The 23,455-nt window shown below is 36.9% G+C and overlaps 1 protein-coding gene across 2 annotated transcripts; it reads right to left on the bottom strand.

Moving 5' to 3' along the window:
* Nucleotides 1–105: 105 nt before the first annotated feature.
* LOC107825983 (putative cyclic nucleotide-gated ion channel 8) lies at nucleotides 106–13,182 on the bottom strand. 2 transcript variants are annotated; one of them, XM_075251529.1, is made up of 8 exons: nucleotides 12,913–13,181; nucleotides 11,929–12,075; nucleotides 10,695–11,277; nucleotides 10,109–10,321; nucleotides 2,542–2,843; nucleotides 2,228–2,339; nucleotides 1,145–1,381; nucleotides 106–970 (listed from the first exon to the last, which is right to left on the bottom strand). In XM_075251529.1, the coding sequence occupies exons 2-8, from the start codon at nucleotides 11,982–11,984 to the stop codon at nucleotides 386–388; spliced, it is 2,088 nt and encodes a 695-aa protein (XP_075107630.1). In that variant the 5' UTR covers nucleotides 11,985–12,075; nucleotides 12,913–13,181; the 3' UTR covers nucleotides 106–385. The 2 variants fall into 2 exon arrangements, with proteins under 2 accessions (XP_075107630.1, XP_075107631.1); XM_075251530.1 differs by lacking the exons at nucleotides 2,228–2,339; nucleotides 2,542–2,843 and having other exon boundaries at nucleotides 12,913–13,182.
* Between the last annotated feature and the right edge of the window lie 10,273 nt (nucleotides 13,183–23,455).

Genomic DNA, 23,455 nt, shown 5'->3' with positions numbered 1-23,455 from the left:
ACACAAATTTCTCGTAATATTTAATTTGTTTTATAGCTTTTAGTTTGAGGAAAACGTATAACACTTTCTCCCTTCCCATAGGGAAAATACGTTCTCCGCTTGGACTAGGAAATAAAATACTTTTGTTTGTATTAACTGTTGTTTTTACAAAATTTAGACACTTTCAATACACAAAACTAATTCTCTTACGGCAATCCAAAAACAACTGTCATAATGAAAATTCAAACACTCACAAAAAACAAAACAAAACGTTTTCTTGACCAAGTAATATGTCTAAATTATGGACACTAATTAGAAGGCTTCATGAGTTTTATATACCCTCTAGAACTCAGAGTTTTGAAGCCTATGAACTCCACACATAGCATTAGCTGCAAAATTTCAGAGACTAACGTGGTCGCTCTGGAGCTTTATGCAACATTGGTGTCAACTCCGTTTCTCCATCATCGTTCTCATTATAGTCGTCTTCTTCCAATTCTTCATTGTGACGAAGTTCTGCAATTTTTCTCCGCATATGACGGCGCCATGCAGCTTGTATAAAGCTGGCAGCCCACGTTCTCCATTGCTGCGAGTAAAATCTAAAAGTGTGCTGTACCTGTCGACTCTGCAGCCGTCTGAACTGAGATGTAATGTACTTCACTTCCTCTGCTTCTAAGGCAAATGCCTCTACTTCTGTGAGTGCCTTTACAGTCCTAGTGGATGGCGGCAAGTTTGAACCGGATTTAGGATCCAATGCCCATGTCAGCAGTTCCTCCCCGCAGAAGTCATTTTCTTTCAGAATACCTCTGTTGAAGAAACCACTTCTTCCACCATCAGTTGTTACACTCTCTAGGTGACCACGGATTATAAACAACATTTCACCAACCGGGTCCCCTTCCCTAACTATGTACGTATTTTCTGTGCATAAACTTGGTTTCAACCGCTCACAGATTGCATCAAGCAACCTCTCGTCCATGTTCTCAAACAAGGGCACCTACAAAATAGGTCATTCACAATATTACAACAAATTCACATTAAGGATTCAACATATAAATATTATCATGCCCAAAAGTGTAAGCTTTCGTTTCATTTCTATGCACACTTATCAAATTTCTCAAAACTCTTTAAGATACTGAAACAGGGTTATCAACAAGAAAAGAGTACTTACCCTTCTGACCAAATTCAAACAAAGATGCCGCTTAATATCCCTCCTAAGATCTTTTGGCAGATTTTGCACCAAACTCTCTTCATCTACTCCTCTAGTTTCCAGCCATTTGTACTGATCATAACGCCGAACTCTCTCCCTTAGCTCAGGAGGAAGTACTCTGTGATGCATCCACTGCTCCGAGTCACGCCTTTTGACCCTCATTTCCTCAAGGCGTACCGTCAGAGACTGAAGATAGGTCTGTAGGGAACAAAAGATTCCTCAAGTTTCAACACTGTTGGAATGTACGAACTTGTACGTTTTCCTAATTAAAGAATTTTCATGCTCCTAAGGTTTAATAGTAGTATAGTGTAATAGTAGTATAGTGTAATACAATCAAGCATTCCCCATAATCAGGCAATTAGCAGTTGTTAGAAGACATTTCTCCCATTTGTTTAGGACGTAATAAGGTAGGTTATGCAATCCCTCCATTTTTATTGTTCGAACCAATCTGTATTAGGAATAATATGGAACAAGAAAGACCTAATTCCTTACTTTTTCTTCCACTCTGATCTGATTAAACAACATCAGAGAAGGATAAATACTAAAATAGGAGGAAAATCTCCTTCTTTTTCCGCTTCACCTTCCGTCTCCTACATCAAGCAGTTAGAGGAACCGAAGGAGCCATATGTTTAAAATGTTAGCAATATGAGAAGGCAGTTTTATCATTATTGAACTAATATTAAGCAAAAGCCACAAGTCCTTTAAAGGCCAATTTGACGCAAAGAGAAATAAGATCTGATAAAATTCCTATGGTGCTTATCCGATTTTGAATTCCTTGGGTCAATTTTCTCAATACTAGACTGTCAAACAAATATGCAGTTGTATTTAACTTTAACGCCAAGTATCCAGGCAATAGTGGCTATAAGTCCTGTTCAAGATATTGCCAGCTTTGACCCTTGAAAAGAAACTAAAAGAATAAAAGAAGTATGACACTGAAAAGCTTGGTACTATTCTGCATCATCTTCTAAAGAATCTGACAAGTTCAACCTTAAGAAAAATGTTCCCAGAAAAACCAAAACATAAAGGCCTCTTTAATCAACGCACCTGCATGTTTCCAATGAGAAGAGCAAATAGTAGGAGTCCAGAAATGGCCAATATTATTGAAAAGAGATTTTCCAGAGTATAGGTACTGGTTTCAAGCCCCTGACCAAGTGTGCTGTAAAAAATGAAATATCAAACTAGTTGAGCTCAGGAGGCCTTGTAAGGCAGCATTGACCAAAGGGTGATTTTCTGACTTTGGTGAACACCACACATGTACAGGGAAAATTATGAGGCAGACAAATGTTGACCAAAGACAGAGTGTGCAAAGGAGGGAAAATAACAATATTATTAGAGGCATCATATATTTGAAGTTTTACCTCAAATTCTGCAATCCCCACCACAAACAAAAACAATATTTGACAACGAAATCCTCAGAGTTAAGAACACCAGATGTTACAGCTCTTGCATATATTCCATACTGAAAGTTTTCCTCCTCAGAACATTTCTCGTCAAGAACACTCTTACCAATTTCTTGCCATTCTGTCACATTAAAGTTTCCTTCACGTGAACAATACAGATAAGATAATTTTTCATTGCACTGCTCATTTTCACTACATGCTTCATTCCAACATGTATCTTTGCGTTCGACAGATAACAGGTACCAAAAGGCCCCGAAGATCTGCATATCACAAACAACAGACTTTAAGCATTTCTGGACTCTTGAACGATGGCCTTCTCATCATGTTTGGGATTCCGCATTGGTTATTTAACTGGAGATAACTTAGCTTCTCCTAGTACCATAAACAATCAAATACTAATAACTGATGGAATTCTAGTTAGCAGCTCAGGTTAGGATGATAACAAAGTATGCCGAAAGGAAAAAAAAAAAAAAGAATCCAGTCTACCAATCGAGGTCGGGCAAAATAGCTAGGAGTAGTGTACAACTTGTGTTCGATAAGGAGGATGAAAAGAATGTAATGCAGTGTCCCAAACGGTGGCCCTTAACAAATGCATCCTATGAGTCACATTAAAGAAGTAGTCCAACGCACAAAGCTATTTGTTGTTGAGGTTTTTGTTTTTAAGATGAAATATTCTTAAAATGAGGGTGAATGGGAAATGGAGGGAAAATGAAATTTTGAGTAAAATTTTAAGTTTCCCCCTCTTGACAATGAGACATTGTCCCATATTGGAAGATGAAGACATTTTTGGTGGGTATATATATAATTGCTCTTCTTATAGCTCTTAAAGAGTTAAGAAGAAAGCAAGCCTCGCGCCGTCGTCGTCGTCGCTCGCTCGGCTCGGCTTCGGCTTCGGCTTCGGCTTCGGATTTGGTCAAATGATCGATTGATTTTTTGGACCAAAATTATTTGTTAATAGTAAATATTAACGTAAGATTATCCGCATTTGTAACGGATATTTTTCAATCCGTGTATTGACCATTTGGCAGCCGCCTACAAACATATAATGCTTGCTCCACCATGGAGGGTGGACGTTTGGTCTTCTTCAACATTTTGCTGCTATATATATGTGCAGCAGATGTTGAAGAAAGACACTCAACACACAACACACAATTCGCTCAACAAATTGGCTATACATTTGCACTCCTTCCTCTCAGCATTTCCATACGATTTTCTGAGTTTATACTCCTTCGTTCTGCATTGTTTTTAACTTCAAACAAAGCAACTGTAAGTGTGATTTGCTACCGAACTTTGTGTTCGCTGAAACACTGGGGTTTGAAGTACCGCTATACCAGTGTGTTATTCGTTCTATCCTGGGAGGAAATAATCCATTACCTTGGGTACTAGGAGGGGATTAAATTCCTTAAGGAAACACTGTGAATTTAGTGGGCTCGAATTTATTATTGTTTCATTACGTTAACTTATATTTTGCAAAATTATTATTTACAAATACAGCAATATTGGCGGGGATAACAATCTTAAGGAATTTAATATTAATTTCTGTATTTGTGTTATTCTTATTATTCTGCAAACTAAAACCTTTGTGGTTTGTGTACTCCCGTTTTGGAGAGTTAAGCCTTCGTGGCGTTTTGTTGGATATTAAAATCTACGTGATTTTTACTCCAGTTTGAAAACGTGTATTAAACGTTTGTTTGTGTCATTCTTTTACAGAAAAAATGATGACTGAAAGCGAAAACCAAGCTGTTCCGATGGTAACTGCCAACGCATCGACAAGCCGAACACCGGCGTTGGCACCGGCAGAAAAACCCGGAAAATTTTCCGGGATTGATTTCAAGCGCTGGCAGCAGAAGATGTTCTTCTACTTAACTACGTTATGTCTACAGAAGTTCATCAAGGAAGATGTTCCTGATCTGCCAGATAAAACTCCAGATAATGAACGCTTTCTCGTGATTGAAGCGTGGAAGCATTCTGATTTTTTATGCAAGAATTATATTCTTAGCGGGCTGGATGATAATCTGTATAATGTATACAGTAGCATGGAGACCTCAAAAGAATTGTGGAATGCGCTTGAAAAGAAATATAAAACTGAAGATGCCGGGATGAAGAAATTCATTGCCGCAAAATTTTTGGACTACAAAATGGTAGATAGCAAATCTGTTATTACCCAAGTCCAGGAATTGCAAGTGATTATTCATGATCTACTTGCTGAAGGTCTTGTCATCAACGAAGCATTCCAAGTAGCAGCAATGATTGAGAAATTGCCTCCATTGTGGAAGGACTTCAAAAATTATTTGAAACACAAACGAAAGGAAATGTCCCTTGAAGATCTCATTGTTCGGTTGAGAATCGAAGAGGACAATAAAGCTGCTGAAAGGAGAGGCCGTGGAAATTCAACAATAATGGGAGCAAATATTGTTGAAGCTAACAAAAAGAGGAAGAAGGCTTCTGGTCCGAAATACAACCCAAGCAAGAAGCGGTTCAGTGGAAACTGCTACAACTGTGGGAAAACTGGACACAAGTCTACGGAGTGTCGTGCTCCGAAGAAAGACAAGAAAAGAGGTCAAGCAAACATGGTAGTAAACCATGATGATGTTGATAACTTGTGTGCCATGCTTTCTGAATGTAACTTGGTGGGAAATCCTAAACTGTGGTGGTTTGATTCAGGAGCCACTCGCCATGTTTGTGCAGTTAGAGAGGCTTTTGCTACCTATGCTCTTGCTGAACCCGGAGAGACAGTTTATATGGGAAATGCTTCAACAGCAAAAGTTGAAGGATATGGAAAGATATTTCTGAAAATGACTTCTGGCAAGGTCATGACTTTGAACAATGTCCTTCATGTTCCCGAAATGAGAAAGGATTTAGTCTCTACTGGACTTCTTGTTAAGCACGGTTTTAAGTGCGTAATTAGTAAGAATGAAATATTTGTAGGAAAAGGTTACCTCACCGAGGGCCTTTTCAACCTAAATGTAATAGTTGTGGAAAATAATAATAATATTTCAGCTTCTTCTTACTTACTTGAGTCAAATGATTTATGGCATGTACGTTTGGGTCATGTCAATTATAAAACCTTGCGGAAAATGATTAACTTGGAAGTACTGCCCAAGTTTGAATGCGAAAAATCAAAATGTCAAACATGTGTGGAATCTAAGTATGTTAAACATCCTTATAAGTCAGTTGAAAGGAATTCAAATCCTTTAGACTTAATTCACACAGATATTTGTGACATGAAGTCAATACCATCTCGCGGTGGAAAGAAGTATTTCATAACTTTTATTGACGATGGTACTCGATATTGCTATGTTTACTTACTGAATAGTAAAGATGAAGCAATAGACGCATTCAGGCAATACAAAAATGAAGTTGAAACGCAACTTAACAAGAAAGTAAAAATGATAAGAAGTGATAGGGGTGGTGAATATGAATCTCCTTTTGAAGAAATATGTTTAGAATATGGATTTATTCATCAAACAACAGCCCCTTACACGCCCCAATCTAATGGGATTGCGGAAAGAAAGAATCGCACATTAAAGGAGATGATGAATGCGTTGTTGATAAGTTCTGGTTTGCCACAGAACTTGTGGGGGAAAGCCATTCTTACGGCTAATCGAATATTAAATCGAGTGCCCCATAGCAAAACACAATTCATTCCATATGAAAAATGGAAAGGAAGGAAGCCCAACTTGAATTACTTTAAAGTGTGGGGGTGTTTGGCAAAAGTGCAAGTTCCTAAACCCAAAAGGGTAAAGATAGGACCGAAAACCGTTGATTGTGTTTTCATAGGATATGCGACAAATAGTAAAGCATATCGATTTCTGGTTCATAAATCAGAAAATCCCGACATTCATAATAATACGGTTATAGAATCAGATAATGCTGAGTTCTTTGAAAATATATATCCGTATAAAAAGGAATGTGAGTCATTTGGTGAAGGATCTAAACGACCTCGGGAAGAAACAAAAGAAAGTACATGTAACCAGGAGGATCCAAGACGTAGTAAACGTCAAAGAACGTCTACTTCATTTGGACCGGATTTTGTGACTTTCTTATTGGAGAATGAGCCTCAAACATTTAAAGAAGCTATGACTTCTTCGGAATCATTATTTTGGAAAGAGGCAGTCAATAGTGAAATAGAATCCATATTGAACAACCATACATGGGAATTGGTTGATCTTCCTCCTGGAAATAAACCTTTGGGTTCTAAATGGATTTTTAAGAGAAAAATCAAAGATGATGGCACTATTGATAAATTCAAGGCAAGGCTCGTAGTCAAAGGGTATAGACAACGAGAAGGTCTAGACTACTTTGATACATACTCTCCAGTTACAAGAATTACGTCCATATGGATGTTAGTAGCATTAGCTGCAGTGTATGGTCTTGAAATTCATCAAATGGATGTTAAGGCTGCCTTCTTAAATGGAGAGTTGGAGGAAGAAATTTACATGGAACAACCTGAAGGGGTTGTGGTTCCAGGTAAAGAAAAGAAGGTATGTAGACTTGTTAAGTCTCTTTACGGACTAAAACAAGCACCCAAACAATGGCATGCGAAATTTGACCAAACAATGTTGTCAAATGGTTTTAAGATAAATGAATGTGATAAATGTGTGTACATTAAAAATGTTCCAAATCACATAGTCATTGTTTGCCTATATGTGGATGATATGCTGATAATGAGTAACGACATTGCCAACATAAATGCTACTAAGCGTATGCTCAATAGCAAGTTTGATATGAAAGACTTGGGAGTTGCTGATTTAATTCTGGGAATTAAGATCCATAAGACTCCTCAAGGTCTGGCATTGTCACAATCTCATTATATTAAGACAGTACTTGAAAAATTCAAGCACTTGGGCTTTAAAGTTGCAAAGACTCCAATTGACGTGAATCTTGCATTAGCAAAGAACAAAGGCCAAAGCATATCACAATTGGATTATGCTCGTGTGTTGGGATGCTTAATGTATATCATGAATTGTACACGACCAGATATAGCTTGTGCTATAAGTAAACTGAGTCGATATACGAGCAATCCAGGCCAATCTCATTGGATGGCAATGAAACGAGTTTTGGGATATTTAGAACATACCCAGAACTTTGAATTGCACTACAGTAATTTTCCTGCGGTGATTGAGGGATACTGTGATGCAAATTGGATCACCGGGTCAACTGATTCTAAGTCCACGAGTGGATATGTATTCACTATTGGTGGAGGAGCGGTATCTTGGAAGTCGTCCAAACAAACATGTATTGCCCGCTCTACAATGGAGGCTGAATTCATAGCCTTAGATAAAGCCGGTGAAGAAACTGAATGGCTCCGGAATTTCTTGGAAGACATTCCATTTTGGCCCAAACCGTTGGCACCAATATGCATACATTGTGATAGTCAAGCGGCAATTGGAAGGGCTGGGAGCGTTATGTATAACGGTAAATCTCGTCATATACGACGAAGACATAAAACCGTTAGGCAATTACTCTCTAGAGGAATTATCACGATTGACTATGTAAAGTCAAGTGATAATGTGTCAGATCCACTTACAAAAGGCCTAACTAGAGAGGTAGTTGAGAAATCATCAAGAGGAATGGGGCTATGGCCGAGAACAAGTCATTGTGGCGGTAACTCTACCTAGAAGACTGGAGATCCCAAGATCTAGGTTCAAGGAGATCAAACAAAGTCATTAATGACGGTTCAACATTGTCAAATAAAATTTTAGTCCGTTCTCGTGATGAGACAATGTTCAGTACCAAGGATAAAGCATTAAGGCTTTTTAATGATTTCTAAATTTGATACGGGGTATATCAAATAGTGTATCTACAGGATGACACGTTTAGGAATCACCTATGTAAGTGTGAAGTGTTAGCCGCTTCAAGGAGAACTTTGTAAGGCCAGTTCTCTACGCACTTATGAAACCAGGCGGTGTTCATGGCTGAAACGAACACAACAATGAGAACCAAAGACGGTTAAGGGTTGATTGTGTGACTTATGGTTGTCTAGGTATACACCAAAGATCGACGGTTCAAAGATATCAAATCTACCGATTGACCGAGTATATCCGACATAAGTTTACTACGGAAAGTTCAAAGGGAAACCTACTTATCCAGATGTGATTAATCCTTACTTGTAAATCACACAGTTTTTTCATGCATACTTCCGTGATATAGCCATTCCCCATTCATGTGGGGGATTGTTGAGGTTTTTGTTTTTAAGATGAAATATTCTTAAAATGAGGGTGAATGGGAAATGGAGGGAAAATGAAATTTTGAGTAAAATTTTAAGTTTCCCTCTTGACAATGAGACATTGTCCCATATTGGAAGAGGAAGACATTTTTGGTGGGTATATATATAATTGCTCTTCTTGTAGCTCTTAAAGAGTTAAGAAGAAAGCAAGCCTCGCGCCGTCGTCGTCGTCGCTCGCTCGGCTCGGCTTCGGCTACGGCTACGGCTTCGGCTTCGGCTTCGGCTTCGGCTTCGGCTTCGGATTTGGATTTGGTCAAATGATCGATTGATTAACTAATTTTTTGGACCAAATTTATTTGTTAATAGTAAATATTAACGTAAGATTATCCGCATTTGTAACGGATATTTTCCAATCCGTGTATTGACCATTTGGCAGCCGCCTAATGCTCTTCCCACCATGAAGTGCTTGCTCCACAAACATGAAGTGCTTGCTCCACAAACATGTAATGCTTGCTCCACCATGGAGGGTGGACGTTTGGTCTTCTTCAACATTTTGCTGCTATATATATGTGCAGCAGATGTTGAAGAAAGACACTCAACACACAACACACAATTCGCTCAACAAATTGGCTATACATTTGCACTCCTTCCTCTCAGCATTTCCATACGATTTTCTGAGTTTATACTCCTTCGTTCTGCATTGTTTTTAACTTCAAACAAAGCAACTGTAAGTGTGATTTGCTACCGAACTTTGTGTTCGCTGAAACACTGGGGTTTGAAGTACCGCTATACCAGTGTGTTATTCGTTCTATCCTGGGAGGAAATAATCCATTACCTTGGGTACTAGGAGGGGATTAAATTCCTTAAGGAAACACTGTGAATTCAGTGGGCTCGAATTTATTATTGTTTCATTACGTTAACTTATATTTTGCAGAATTATTATTTACAAATACAGCAATATTGGCGGGGATAACATTTGTACTATGAAATCTAGAAAAAGGAACAGCTATCACAGAATTTCCATATTCTAGTCCGAGAACCAGAAAAAAGCAGAGTGGAAAACCAACTACTTATAAAGGGTCTTTTAGTAAGCATTTTGATAAAAAACTAAGCTTCACTAAATACTAAAGTGATTCCTTAAGAGTATGGTAGCCTGATGTTTTATCTTTTTAATTATATACATTCTTATTTTATGTAATGACTGGTCACTTTATGTCAGAACCTTATCAGGCAAAAGAATTCACGATAAATTGTAGCAACATGAGTTGGTAATTCTTCTTGTCCCAGAATGGAAAAACAAAAGCAATTAACAGTACTACCAAATGCAATAATGAACAGACTTGAGAAGTTACTTACGTGACTAGCCAGCACAAACCACAACAGATAATATGCAGCACCAGCCCAAGCAGTTTCTGCAAATACCCCCGCAGTCTTTTTCAAATCCGAACTTAATGGAACAAATCGCAAAAATCTAGGAATATATTGAAGGATGATGATGACCACTAACGCTCTCTTTGTACCCAATACATCCGAACCTTTTGATCCATCAAGATATCTCGCTACCGCAAGCTGAAGAAGAAAAAAGCACTGAAGACATAAATCAAGCAAATACCACCTTATGGAGAAAGAAACAATGGTAAAGTTATAGTTGAAGCTTCCTGAGGAAATCCAGATGTTTTTATATTATCTGTCTATTGTGGCTACTAGTACTAAAATAGGCTATAGGCATATGTGCCCCTCTAACTTTCTGTTTTTGATTGTCTATTGCTGGAACAAAAGGTGCATAGAAAAAAGAGGTATCATTTGTATAATGCTGTGTACAACTAGTAAAATAGGTTATATGCATGTCTGAGAGAGAGAGTTCCAAATAGAAAACAGTAGATCCGAAAGGTAACTGAATGCTGAATGTGCACATTAGAGTGGTCAAAGGAATAGTAGGAACCTGCGGTAAAGGAAGAACAGAAAGAAGATCCACCACAAAATAACGCTGGATATATCTGCTTGCTATTTGTTTGGGATCTATAACAAGTTCGCCTCGCCCAAAAACACGGGAAGAGGGAGCAATGTAAGCCGTTCGAAATTGGAGAACCATGCGGATGACGTAAAACAAATCAAGTATTGTCCGCATACTGATTACTACTTTTGCTAAACTTTCATCTATATGGAGACACATCCCTTCACTCTTAAAAACAGGAAGGAAGAGAAATAGAGGATCAACAGATACTGCAAAAATACATGATATGACCAATAGCCTATTCCAGAACAGGAGAGACTTGTCTTGAGGATCAAATATCTTTCTATCAGAAACTTTAAGATCTTCTGGAAAAACTGCACGGGTAACACCAGATTTCAGTGTTCGGCCAAATGTCATTAGTCCCTCAGATCCTCTTTTTACTCCTAGTTTTATCGACTTGGATGGGTTGTTTGGACGCCCACCAGTAGTCATCCCCTCTATATTAAAGCCAAACTTTGTCCTTCCAGCCATATCGGACTTAAATGATAAGTCAGAGTTAGCGTCTTCCAACCTGCAAGAAACAACAAGGAAAGCTTTTTTTGACTTATAATAGACAACTAGTTCACTCCAGGAATTTAGGGGTTAGAGGCTGTCTGAACAATTACAAGCATATGCTTCAATATAGGACAAAACAATTGAAGTGATAAAATATGCATGCCCAGTACTTGACACTCTGCAACACAATTACAGAAGTATCGGTGTGCAAAATGTGTTTAAAGACAAGAAAGAGCATACAGAATCCACTAGTTGCCTAATGCAGCAATTTAATTGTTTGGTTTTTGATAAGGTTAAATTTTTTAGGATAAGATAACAATCCAATATAATACACAATGATTATGTTTTAGCACTTTGTTCAACCTCTTGGAAGTCCTCTTTGGTATTGAGAGGTCTTAAGCAAATTTCTTTTGAAGCTAATGGTTAAAGGTCCTCCTCTACATAGTCGGGAAGATGTAATTTTGCCAAAATGTATCGGTCATAGTTCAGAATGCAACGAAATGGGGGTATGTTCTGTATTGTGTAACTGGCAGATGTACAAAGATGACAGGAGAAGAAATTTAGCATTTAGAGTTTGCACAAATACAGACACAGATATAGACCGAATAGAGAAGAAATATGGGAATATACAGATAGGGAAAAAGAAATGCTTCAAATAAACGCATACCTTACAAACTTTTCTTTTTGTCCTCCAATAAGCTGAGACTTGTAATTACCAAACATTGTATTAAATCACTTGCATAGAGAGTGGAGTTCATCAAAACATCAGGCATATGGCCATTCACATCAACTACTTATGTATTGACCACTGTTACTGCAATTCAATTTTGAGGCAAAATTAAATAAGGAGTCAGCAGATTGTAGTCATTGCAAACCGTACAACAGTCTGTAAATCGGCATATAACCCTCCACAACATTTAACCAATTCCAATTGTTCCAAAGCCATGTTACTCAAAAGAGTGAAATACAACACCTAGAAATTTCAGAATTGTATTTTCTTTGTAGTCTATGCCTTCCCATTTCCTCAACCAACAAAAAAATTAAAATGAAACGTGAGGGGGAAGAAACAGGTCGCTAGATATTAATTTTGTTTGGTTTCTCACCCGGTGTCCGATACCCGCTTTGAAGCCGGACTAATGCGGATTTGCACCGTATAAGGCCGATTAAAGGGAAAAGCACTGCTTTCTACCAAGAATTTTTTCATTTTCAGGGCTCAACCCGTGACCTATGATTTAGAGGGCGGAGGGATACAACCTATTGGTGGTAAAAGATAGCTAGCTAGATAATTAATTAATGGCAACGAGAAATAGCCTCAAAACTCGTTATGCATGCATGCATGCGTAACAAGGCAACATACAAAAATTCAATAAAATGCAATTTCTTGAAATTTGAAGTTTCAAAGGCAATCGTACGATAATATCAGTATGTATCGATAAGTGAGAGAAATTAAAAAAAACCCTTAATTTTCTCGCTCTGATAGACAGCAACAAACGACGATCATCACCAAATTGAAGCACATAAAAAAGGGTAAAAGGAGCAAGCCCTCAATTTTTTTCAAAAGGGATCAATTTACAACCTCAAATTTGTTGTCTCTGGAAAACGAGAAAGATATTGGAAAATTGAGACAAAAAAGGCTAAAAATAGAACTTACCTGAACGTCCTTTAACGTTGAATCTTCACGATTCTAATTTACAAACTGCATCAAATTGCTGGAGAATTACATCAAAGAATAGCTTTTCGGAGAGGCGGAGGGATGAGAGGAAAGTGAAAAGGAGAAGAAGAAGAAGAAGAAGAAGAAGAAGAAGGACAGGGAATTAAGGGAAGAAGTTTTTCCGGTATACCAAATAGGAAAAAAACTTTTGAAGGATTTGTTATAACGGATTTTGGGTCAACAGTTGTCGTAACGACGTTCAGTTTCATAATTTTATTGTTTCTCCACCTAGTTAACGGGAAAATAGGGTAGTTAAAAGAACTGGAAAAAGTAACACAAAGTCTAACTGGACAATAATATGAATATTATATATTGTCCCTTATCTTTGAGGGTAGGTCTATTTTGGTCCCTCAAATATAACCTGAGCATATTTAGTCCCTTAAGTATGCTAAAGTGGAGCATCTTTAGTCCCTTTTCTTTGAGGGTAGGACTATTTTGGTTCCTCAAATATAACCCTGAGCATATTTAGTCCCTTAAGTACGCTAAAGTGAAGCACTTTTAGTCTCATTGACAGAATGTGTTCAAAAACTAACGGTGTTACTCAATTCTGATTCATGAAGCAAAAGTTTCCTCTCCTTTTATTGGATAACGCAAATCATCACTTTAATTCCTCATTTTTAGATAATGTCTTTTAAAATTTTGACCTTGAAAATATCCCCTTCTGTGCCAGTTTTCAATGAGAAAATGACACTGTATAACCGCTGTAAAAATAATAGCCGAAAAATATATACAATTTGTATATTTTTTGTATATATATATATATATATATATATATATATATACACACACACACACACACACACACACATTCTGTATGTTAATATACAAAAATTATACAATTTTATTTTTTTTCGCTACCAGATGTAAATAATTTTTGGCACGGGTTAAAAATAATAATACAACCTGGTTATTCGTTTGCTTCAATAATATACCTAGAAGTGATCCTGGCAGCTCTACTTTTTTCAAATTTTAACTTTTCTTTTTGGAAAAGTCAACCGAACTTTTAAAATGTATATATATACAAAAAAATATACAAATTTTATATATTTTTCAGCTATTATTTTTACAGCGGCTATACAATGTCATTTTTTCATTGAAAACTGGCACATAAGGGGATATTTTGAAGGTCAAAATTTTAGAAGACATTATTTAAAATTGAGGAATTAAAGTGATAATTTACGTTATCCAATAAAAGGAGAGGAAACATTTTGCTTCAAAGCAGAAGATTTACTTCATGAATCAGAGTTGGGTAACACCGTTAGTTTTTATTGTATCAGTGAGACTAAAGGTGCTCAACTTTAACATACTTAAGGGACTAAATATGCTCAGGATTATATTTGAGGGACCAAAATAGACCTACCCTCAAAGATAAAGGACAATATTAGTCAAAAACTCGTTTACTCTTCTTAAAAAGTGAAATTTATAATTTGAAAACCAATGTTTCCTACGACGACAAGTAAAATGGACCTGATAATATAGATTATTTTTTTAAGTGCGGTATATGTAAGGTAAACTTTAAAAGAAAAAAGTCACTGAGATTATATTAAGTTGAACATGACATTTTAGCACCGTAGCCACAAGGGTGAACCTTTTTATTTTCTTCTTTTTTTCTCTAGCAAGGAATTTCAATCAGGAATATTTTGAGCAATAAGCATCTTATACTGTTTAATTCGAATTAGATCTGATTTAGTTTTTTGTGCATGCAAATCCTAAAGGTACCATCACGCACTTACTGAACATTACACATAGTCAACTCCAAATGTTATCAATTGACACATTTGAAATCATGTTGTGTGTTTGTACTTCTTATCATATTGGATTTTCTCTCTTCTTTAAAGGGAGAATATGACATATATATTTACCGTATACAATTAGTTTTTTTTTTAATCCTAAAAGAGAGAATATAAATCTACTATAGTTGGTGTGGTAAAACAACAAACTTTTTATAAATTGAGACTCCTTTTCTCATTTGGTAGCATACTGCAGTAGTGCAGTGATATACGTTTCAATATTTAGGGAGAAATTTTTTGGGACATCACTATTAACTAGCTTCATATGTGATTTCTTCAAAAGTGAACTTTATAAGGTTATTCTTTTTATATTTTCGTACTCTCATCTATGTTATTTTTGGAATGATAAGATCTTCACCTCCGTGTTGGCTCAGTAAACGTATGTCTTAATTTGAACCACTTAAAATTTTTGTGTCTAGCTCCTTTAGTATTTCACTCGTTATTGTCTAATTTATCATCGGTAAAAACTTCTTTGTCAAATTTGGCAATTCACTTGGGATTAGGATCCAAACAACTTGCTCTCACCTTTCATTTTATGTGGGATACAAGTATAAATAGCCTACTTATACAGTTTTACAAACTCTCTCTGGCTAATCCTCCTCGTTCACTTGAACTCCAAAACCTCTACATTTACCCAAGTGGCCAGGACTTTATAATTTACATTTACACCATCAATTAGAGACAAGTTATATATATGTTTTCTTAATTGTTATGGAGTGCATTTGTGCATTGACTGAAATAACATAATGGAGTATATAATTTTGAATATATGAAGTCGTAATTGTTAGTCAAACTGTAATGCTATAATATAAAAAAACAGTAATATTGCTATAATAGATAATGAAACAGTTAATTTTTCTGAAATAGAAAACAGAAAATTAACAGCAACAAAATGTCGAAATAATCAACCAGAATTTGAAAAATAATTTCTGAATAAAATCGAGCCCACTGAATGCACAATGTGTCCTTAAGGAAATTATTCCCCTCAAGTACCCGAGGTTTTGGAATATTATCCTTCCAGGATAGAACGATTTAACTCACCATCGTATTGGTACCAAAAACTCTAATGAACTTCGAACCACTTAATGGTTGTAAAACACACTCGAAAATTTTGTGTAGAAGAAGAAGAAGATTAGAAAATTTCGTAAGAAAAGATTTTGGGATCAAGGCATATTTATAGCCATTTTCTAGTACTGTGTCTGAAAAGGTTTGCAACCTTTCAGAAATACCCATGGCTGTTGGAACAGGTGGGAACATTTCACGTTTGAAATATTCCGAGAAAAAAAAAGGATATAAAATAATCTGGGAAAGAACCGGACAGGGTCGTATCGCGGGTCCTGGGTTATTCCGGGTTGAATTAATTAAATTAATTAATTAAATAATTTAAAGAAATTTTGTCCAAAAAGATTAATCAATCAATCTTTGACCTAATCCGAATCTGAATCCGAATCCGAATCCGAAGCCGAAGCCGGCGCGAGGCTTACTTTCTTTCCAACCCATTTAACACCAAGAGAAGTGCTTTCTCAATATAAGCACATTTACTTTTTTTTCCACCACTAATGAGGGACACTTTGCTCTTTTTCAAAGCAAAATGGAGCTCACTTTTCCTCCACTTTCTTCCCTCCATTTCTCATTCACCAATCTTTTAATCCCAACAATCCCTCACATGAATGAAAAATGGCTATAAGACAAAGAAATGCACGGACGAGTGTGTGATTTACGTACAAGGATTAATTATATCTGGATAAGTAGGTTCCCCTTTGAACTTTCCGTAGTGAACTTATATCGGATATACTGGGTTAATCGGTAGATTTGATATCTTTAAACCGTCAAAATTTGTTGTATACCTAGACAACATAAGTCACATAATCAACCCTTAACCATCTATGGTTCTCACGGTTGTGTTCGTTGTAGCCATGAACACCGTCTGATTTCATGAGTTCTTAGAGAATGAGCCTTTACTTTCATTCCCCTCGAAGCGGCTTATACTTCACACTCACATTGGAGATTTCTAAACGTGTAATCCTATAGACACACTATCTGAACATTTCCTGCCAGACTTAGCAAATCATTAAAAAATCTTTAAGCTTTGTTGACTCATCAAAAAGCCTTAATGCTTTACCTTGATTTCTGAACATTGTCTTCATCACGAGAATGGGTTGAGTTATTTGACAATGTTGAACCGTCATTCATAACTTTGTTTGATCTCTTTGAACCTAGCTCGTGGGATCTCCAGTCTGCTAGGTAGAGTTACCGCCATGATGACTTGTCCTATGTCTTAACCCCATTCCCTTTGATGATCTTTCAACTGCCTCTCTAGATAGGACTTTTGTAAGTGAATCTGACACATTATCTCTTGAATTTACGTAGTCAATAGTGACAATACCACTAGAGAGTAGTTGTCTAACGATATTGTGTCTTCGTCGTATGTGGCGAGATTTTCCGTTATACATAACGCTCCGTGCTCTGCCAATTGCCGCTTGACTATCACAATGTATACATATAGGTGCTAAAGGTTTGGGCCAAAATAGAATATCTTCCAAGCAATTCCGGAGCCATTCAGCTTATTCACCGTCCTTGCCTAAATCTATGAATTCAGATTCCATTGTAGAACGGGTGATGCAAGTTTGTTTGGATGATTTTCAAGACACTGCTCCACCCCCAATTATGAAAATATATCCACTCGTGGATTTAACTTCAGATGATCCGGTGATCCAATTTGAATCACTATATCCCTCGATCACGGGGGGATATTTGTTATAATGCAGAGCATAGTCTTGGGTATGTTTCAGATACCCCAAAACTCGTTTCATTGCCATCCAATGTATTTGATTGGGATTACTTGTAAACCGACTCAGTTTGCTAATAGCACATGCTATATCTGGTCGCGTACAATTCATGATATACATCAAACTTCCCAATACTCTTGCATAGTTCAGTTGTGAGTCATTTTCACCTTCATTCTTTTGAAGTGCATAAGTCGCGTCAATTGGAGTCTTGGCAATTTTGAAATCCAAATACTTGAACTTGTCAAGTACTTTTTCAATGTAGTGAGACTGTGATAATGCTAGACCTTGTGGAGTCTTGTGAATTCTGATTCCTAAGATCACATCGGCAACTTCTAAGTCTTTCATTTCGAATTTTCTCGCCAACATGCGCTTAGTAGCATTTATATCTGCCATATTTTTGCTCATTATAACCATGTCATCAACATATAAATAAACAATGACTTCATGACCCATAGTATTTTTAATGTAAACATATTTGTCACACTCGTTGATTTCAAACCCACTTGCCAACATTGTTTGGTCAAATTTGGCATGTCATTGTTTGGGTGCTTGTTTAAGTCCATAAAGCGACTTAACAAGTTTGCACACTTTTTTTTCTTTTCTGGGAACCACAAAACCCTCAGGTTGTTCCATGTAAATATCTTCCTCTAATTCTTCATTTAAGAAAGTTGTTTTAATATCCATTTAATGGATTTTGAAGACCATACATGACCGTCAGTGCCGCTAACACCCTAATAGATGTTATCCTCGTTACTGGCTAGTAAGTGTCAAAGTAATCAAGGCCTTACTTTTATCTATAACCTTTGACAACAAGTCTTGCCTTATATTTGCCAATAGTGCCATCAGCTTTCATTTTTCTCTTAAAGCTCCATTTCGAACCTAAAGGCTTATTTCCTGGAGGAAGATCAATCAATTCCCATGTATGGTTATCCAAAATTGATTGAATCTCACTATTGACTGCCTCTTTTCAAAATGCTAAATCAGAAGATGACATAGCTGCTTTGAAAGTTTAAGGCTCATTTTCAAGCAAGAATGTCACAAAATCTGGTCCAAAGGAAGTAGATGTTCTTTGATGTTTACTATGCCTTGGATCTTCTTTACTTGGAGTATTTTCCTTTGGTTCTTCCCTTGGTCGTTTAGTTCTTTCACTTAACGACTCGCATTTAGTTTTAAACGGATAAATGCTTTCAAAGATTTCAGCATTATCTGATTCAATTACCGTATTAACATGAATTTCAGGATTATCAGATTTATGAACCAACCGACATGCTTTACTATTTTGTAGCATATCCAATGAAAACACAATCCATAATTTTTGGTCCGATTTTTACCCTTTTGTGTAAAGGTACTTGTACATTTGCTAAACACCCCCACACTTTGAAATATTTCAAGTTGGGTTTTTTTTCATTTTTCATATGGAATAGATTGCGTTTTGCTGTGGGGGTACTCTATTGAGTATTCGGTTAGCTGTAAGGATAGCCTCCCCCCACAAACTCTGCGGTAATCCGAAACTTATTAATAAAGAATTCATCATTTTCTTTAATGTTCGGTTTTTTCTTTCTGCAATTCCATTGGATTGAGGTGTGTAGAGGGCAGTAGTTTGATGGATAATTCCATATTTCGAACATATTTCTGCAAACGGAGATTCATATTATCCACCCCTATCACTTCTAATCATTTTGATCTTTTTATTCAATTGATTCTCCACTTCATTCTTGTATTGTTTAAATGCTTCAATTGCTTCATCCTTACTATTAAGCAAATAAACATAACAATATCGAGTACAATCGTCAATAAAAGTTATAAAATACTTTTTCCCACCTTGAGATGGTGTCGACTTCATATCACAAATGTTAGTATGAATTAAATCTAAAAGATTTGAATTCTTTTTAACAGACTTATAAGGATGTTTTACAAACTTAAATTCAACACATATTTGACATTTTAATTTATTACATTCGAATTCAGGCAATACTTCTAAATTAATTAACTTCTACAAGGTTTTGTAATTGACATGTCCTAAACGAATATGCCATAAATCATTTGACTCCAATAAATATGAAGAAGCTGAAATTTTATTAATAATGTCAAAAACCATTACATTGAGTTTGAAAAGGCCCTCTTTGAGGTAGCCCTTTCCAACATACATTTCATTCTTGCTTACAATAACTTTGTCAGATACAAATACACATTTGAATCCATTCTTAACAAGTAAAGAAGTAGAAACTAAATTCTTTCTAATAGTAGGATATCACGACCCAAAATCTCACATGTCGTGATGGCGCCTATCTTAATACTAGGCAAGCCAAAAATCCCAATAAACCACCATTTCTTTTAAATTTGAAAACAAAATAATTAAATTCAGCAAAAGAAATCTCAAATTTTCAAATATATAACTCCCAAAACCCGGTGTCACTAAATACATGAGCATCTAAATGTATACAAAGTCTGACTGATAAGCATCACTGTCTGAAGTATAGAACAGTACAATAACTAAATAGGAAGGAAATCAAGTCTGCGGTTGTCAAGCAGCTACCTTGATACTCTCCAATAGAAATAACTCAGAATTCTAGCAGTCGTCATATTCGGGAGCACCTGGATCTGCACACGAGGTGCAGAGTGTAGTATGAGTACAACTAACTCAATAAGTAACAAGACTAACCTCTGGGCTGAAAGAAATGATGAGCTCTGCAGGTACAGTCCAGTAAAAATAATGGTACAGAAATATAGGCATGCTTTCAAGTTCAACAGTAAACTCAGTACAAGTGAAATAGATCATTACTGCATGATATGAGGCATATGGAATCTCAGTAGAAAGACCTCATGTAAATACTGGTCACAAATTATTCGGTCACTCGGTACTGTTTATGGCCAATCCAGCCCAGGGGTGTTCCAACCCGTATATATATGCACATCGATTGACAGTCAGTCACCCAGTACTGTATAAGGCCAATCCATCCCTAGGATAATTTATCCCTAAATATAAATGATACTGACAAGATCCATGTCCACATAACTCATTACAATACAAATAAGTAAGGGAAGTCCATGCCCTGGGAAAATCCATCCCAAATATGTATATAAGCAGTAAGTAAGGCAAATCCATGCCCTGGGAAGTCCATCCCGAATATCGATGATCATCTACGCTCACTGGGGGTGTGTACAGACTCCGGAGGGGCTCCTTCAGCCCAAGCGTAATACAAAGCCAATATGTCGTACTGCAGGCGGGAAGTCCCGATCTGTATAATAGCAGGCAACCCCAATCCATAAAATAATAAAGCCAATAAGGCCTGCTGCAAGCGGGCAGCCCCGATCCATATAATATTAAAGCCAATAAGGCCTGCTGTATGCGGGCAGCCCCGATGCAAAACAATAATAATATATAAAGCCATTATGGCCTGCTGCGTTGCGCAGTTCAATCCCATAAATATCCTCACAATGGACAATTATTACTGTATGTGAAATGTATATTTTTGAACAATTAATTCAACAACAACATGACCCCATGGGTCCTAAAATATCGGCACATAGCCTAAACACGATCCTTATCACAAGCCTCAGCTCAATTCCTCTAACACGTGCCACATGTTCAGATAATGACATGATTCTTTAATTTTACAACTTCATAGGATTTATTCAAGACACAATTTCTGTGGTGCACATCTACATGTTCGTCACCTATCGTGTGTGTCACCTTCAACAGTTCATATCATACCAAATTCGGGGATTCATACCCTCAGAACCAAGTTTAGAAGTGTTACTTACCTCAAACCGATCAAGTCCCTACTCCACGATGCTCTTGCCCCTAGATTCGGCTTCCAAATGCTCCGAATCTATTCACAATCAGTACAATACCATCAATACATGCTAATGGAATGAATTCCACAAGAAAAACTATCAAATTAGCCCAAAACCCGAAATTGGCTCAAAACCGGCCCCCAGGCTCACGTCTTGGAATCTGGTAAAAGTTACAAATTATGAACACCCATTCACTCACGAGTCCAACCATACTAGTTTCACTCAAATCCGACTTCGAATCTACATTCAAATCCCAAAAATTTATTTTATGAAGTTTTTACAATCCCCAAAATTTCCACCTCAAAATACAAATCAAATGCTGAAATCATTGATATATTCATGTATAATAACCAAATTTGAGTTAGAATCACTTACCCCGATGAATTTCTTGAAAAACCCACAAAAATTGCCACAAACCGAGCTCCCTAGGTCCAAAATGTGAAATAATGCCCTAAACCCCGTTTATAAAGTGCACCTCTGGCCTCCCACTTCGCGGTCCGCGAAATTTTGAGCACGACCGCGCTTTTGGTGGCTGCATTGTTAGGCTTTAGTATTTTGGCCATAACTTTCGCTACAGATGTCTAAATGATGATTTCTTTACCTTTCTGAAATCTGGACACGAAGGGCAACAACTGTCATTTTTGAATCATCTCAAAATTCCTTGTAGATAAAACGATATAGGCTTCCGAAGTGGGACCAGTAGATCTGCAGAACTTCCAAGCGCGGCCCGCGAAATTCTGCTGCGGTCCGCGAAATTCCAAGCACTAGAACCATACATGAGTTTCAGAAATGCATAGACTCGCTCAAAACTCATCCCGAAACACACCCGAGGCCCTCGGAACCTCAACCAAACATACCAACGCATTCCATAACATAACATGGACCTACTCGAGGCCTCAAATCATATCAAACAACATCAAGACGATGAATCGCACCTCAAATCAAAATCTATGAACTTTGAACTTTTAAATTCTATATCTTGTGCCGAAACATATCAAATCAATCCGTAATGACTTCAAATTTTGCACACAAGTCATAAATGACATAACGAAGCTATTCAAATTTTCAGAATCAAATTTCGAGCCCGATATCAAAAAGTCAGCTCCCCGGTCAAACTTCCAAATTTAACTTTCTATTTTAGCTATTTCAAGCCAAATTCTACTACGGACTTCCAAATAATTTTTCGGACACGCTCCTAAGTCTAAAATCACCATACGGAGCTATTGAAATCATCAAAACTCTATTCCGGGGTCGTTTACTTATAAGTCAACATCCGGTCAACTATTTCAACTTAAGCTTCCAACATGAAATTCATTCTTCTAAACTAACTCTGAAATACTTTAAAACCAAAACCGATAATTCACACAAGTCATAATACATCGTAGGAAGTTATTCAAGACTTCAAATAGTTTAAAGGAGCATAAATGCTCAAAACGACTGGTCGGGTCATTACAATCTCCCCCACTTAAACATACGTTCGTCCTCGAACGTGCCAAGAGTTGTTTCCAAGCCATCACATCACTATTCCATCTACCACGTACATATCCGGGAGGTGTTCTCACATCACCCTATTCTATATAAATTGTATAGGCTTGACAACACAACATAACTGAAAATCATTAATTTAACCTTAGCTCAGAAACTTTATACTTTAATTTCCAACATTCAGAATTTCTTTTCAAGACCTGAATCTCTCATCAACACACGTTGTATAACTTTGAACACGCTGTACCAAGCCATAGTCATAACCCAAGATATAATCACGTAACATACTACACAACTCGCATGCTCGCAATACCATTTTCGATCACAATAACTACTACAAACTAACCCGGTAATAGTATTAAACTCCATATCAAGCCAAACCTCATTCCAAAACCTTCGTACACTGCTGATATTTAAAGAAACATATGGAATCTCATAATCATTTATTAGATCAACAAGTCATGGATCTCTCTCGCGCCAACCCGAACCATAATCACTTTCTAAGCCGACTTTCGATATTATCCTTCCAAATATACTATAATCAAACCTGATAGTACCCATTCTGGGTCCAATGACCTTACATTATTAAACACAACTATCCCACTAATATGCCATACCAAT

The sequence above is a fragment of the Nicotiana tabacum genome, chromosome 4, assembly GCF_000715075.1.
Source record: "Nicotiana tabacum cultivar K326 chromosome 4, ASM71507v2, whole genome shotgun sequence".
NCBI lineage: Eukaryota > Viridiplantae > Streptophyta > Magnoliopsida > Solanales > Solanaceae > Nicotiana > Nicotiana tabacum.
The sequence above is the reverse complement of the archived record's forward strand: the minus strand, read 5'-3'. Positions and strand labels throughout refer to the sequence as shown.

Coding starts and splice junctions, on each gene's coding strand:
- LOC107825983 (XM_075251529.1), bottom strand. CDS start 11,984: ATGTTTGGTAATTACAAGTCTCAGCTTATTGGAGGACAAAAAGAAAAG. Junction 10,322..10,694: donor CTGTTCTTCCTTTACCGCAG/GTTCCTACTATT, acceptor TTTCTTCTTCAG/CTTGCGGTAGCGAGATATCT. Junction 971..1,144: donor GTTTGAATTTGGTCAGAAGG/GTAAGTACTCTT, acceptor CCTATTTTGTAG/GTGCCCTTGTTTGAGAACAT.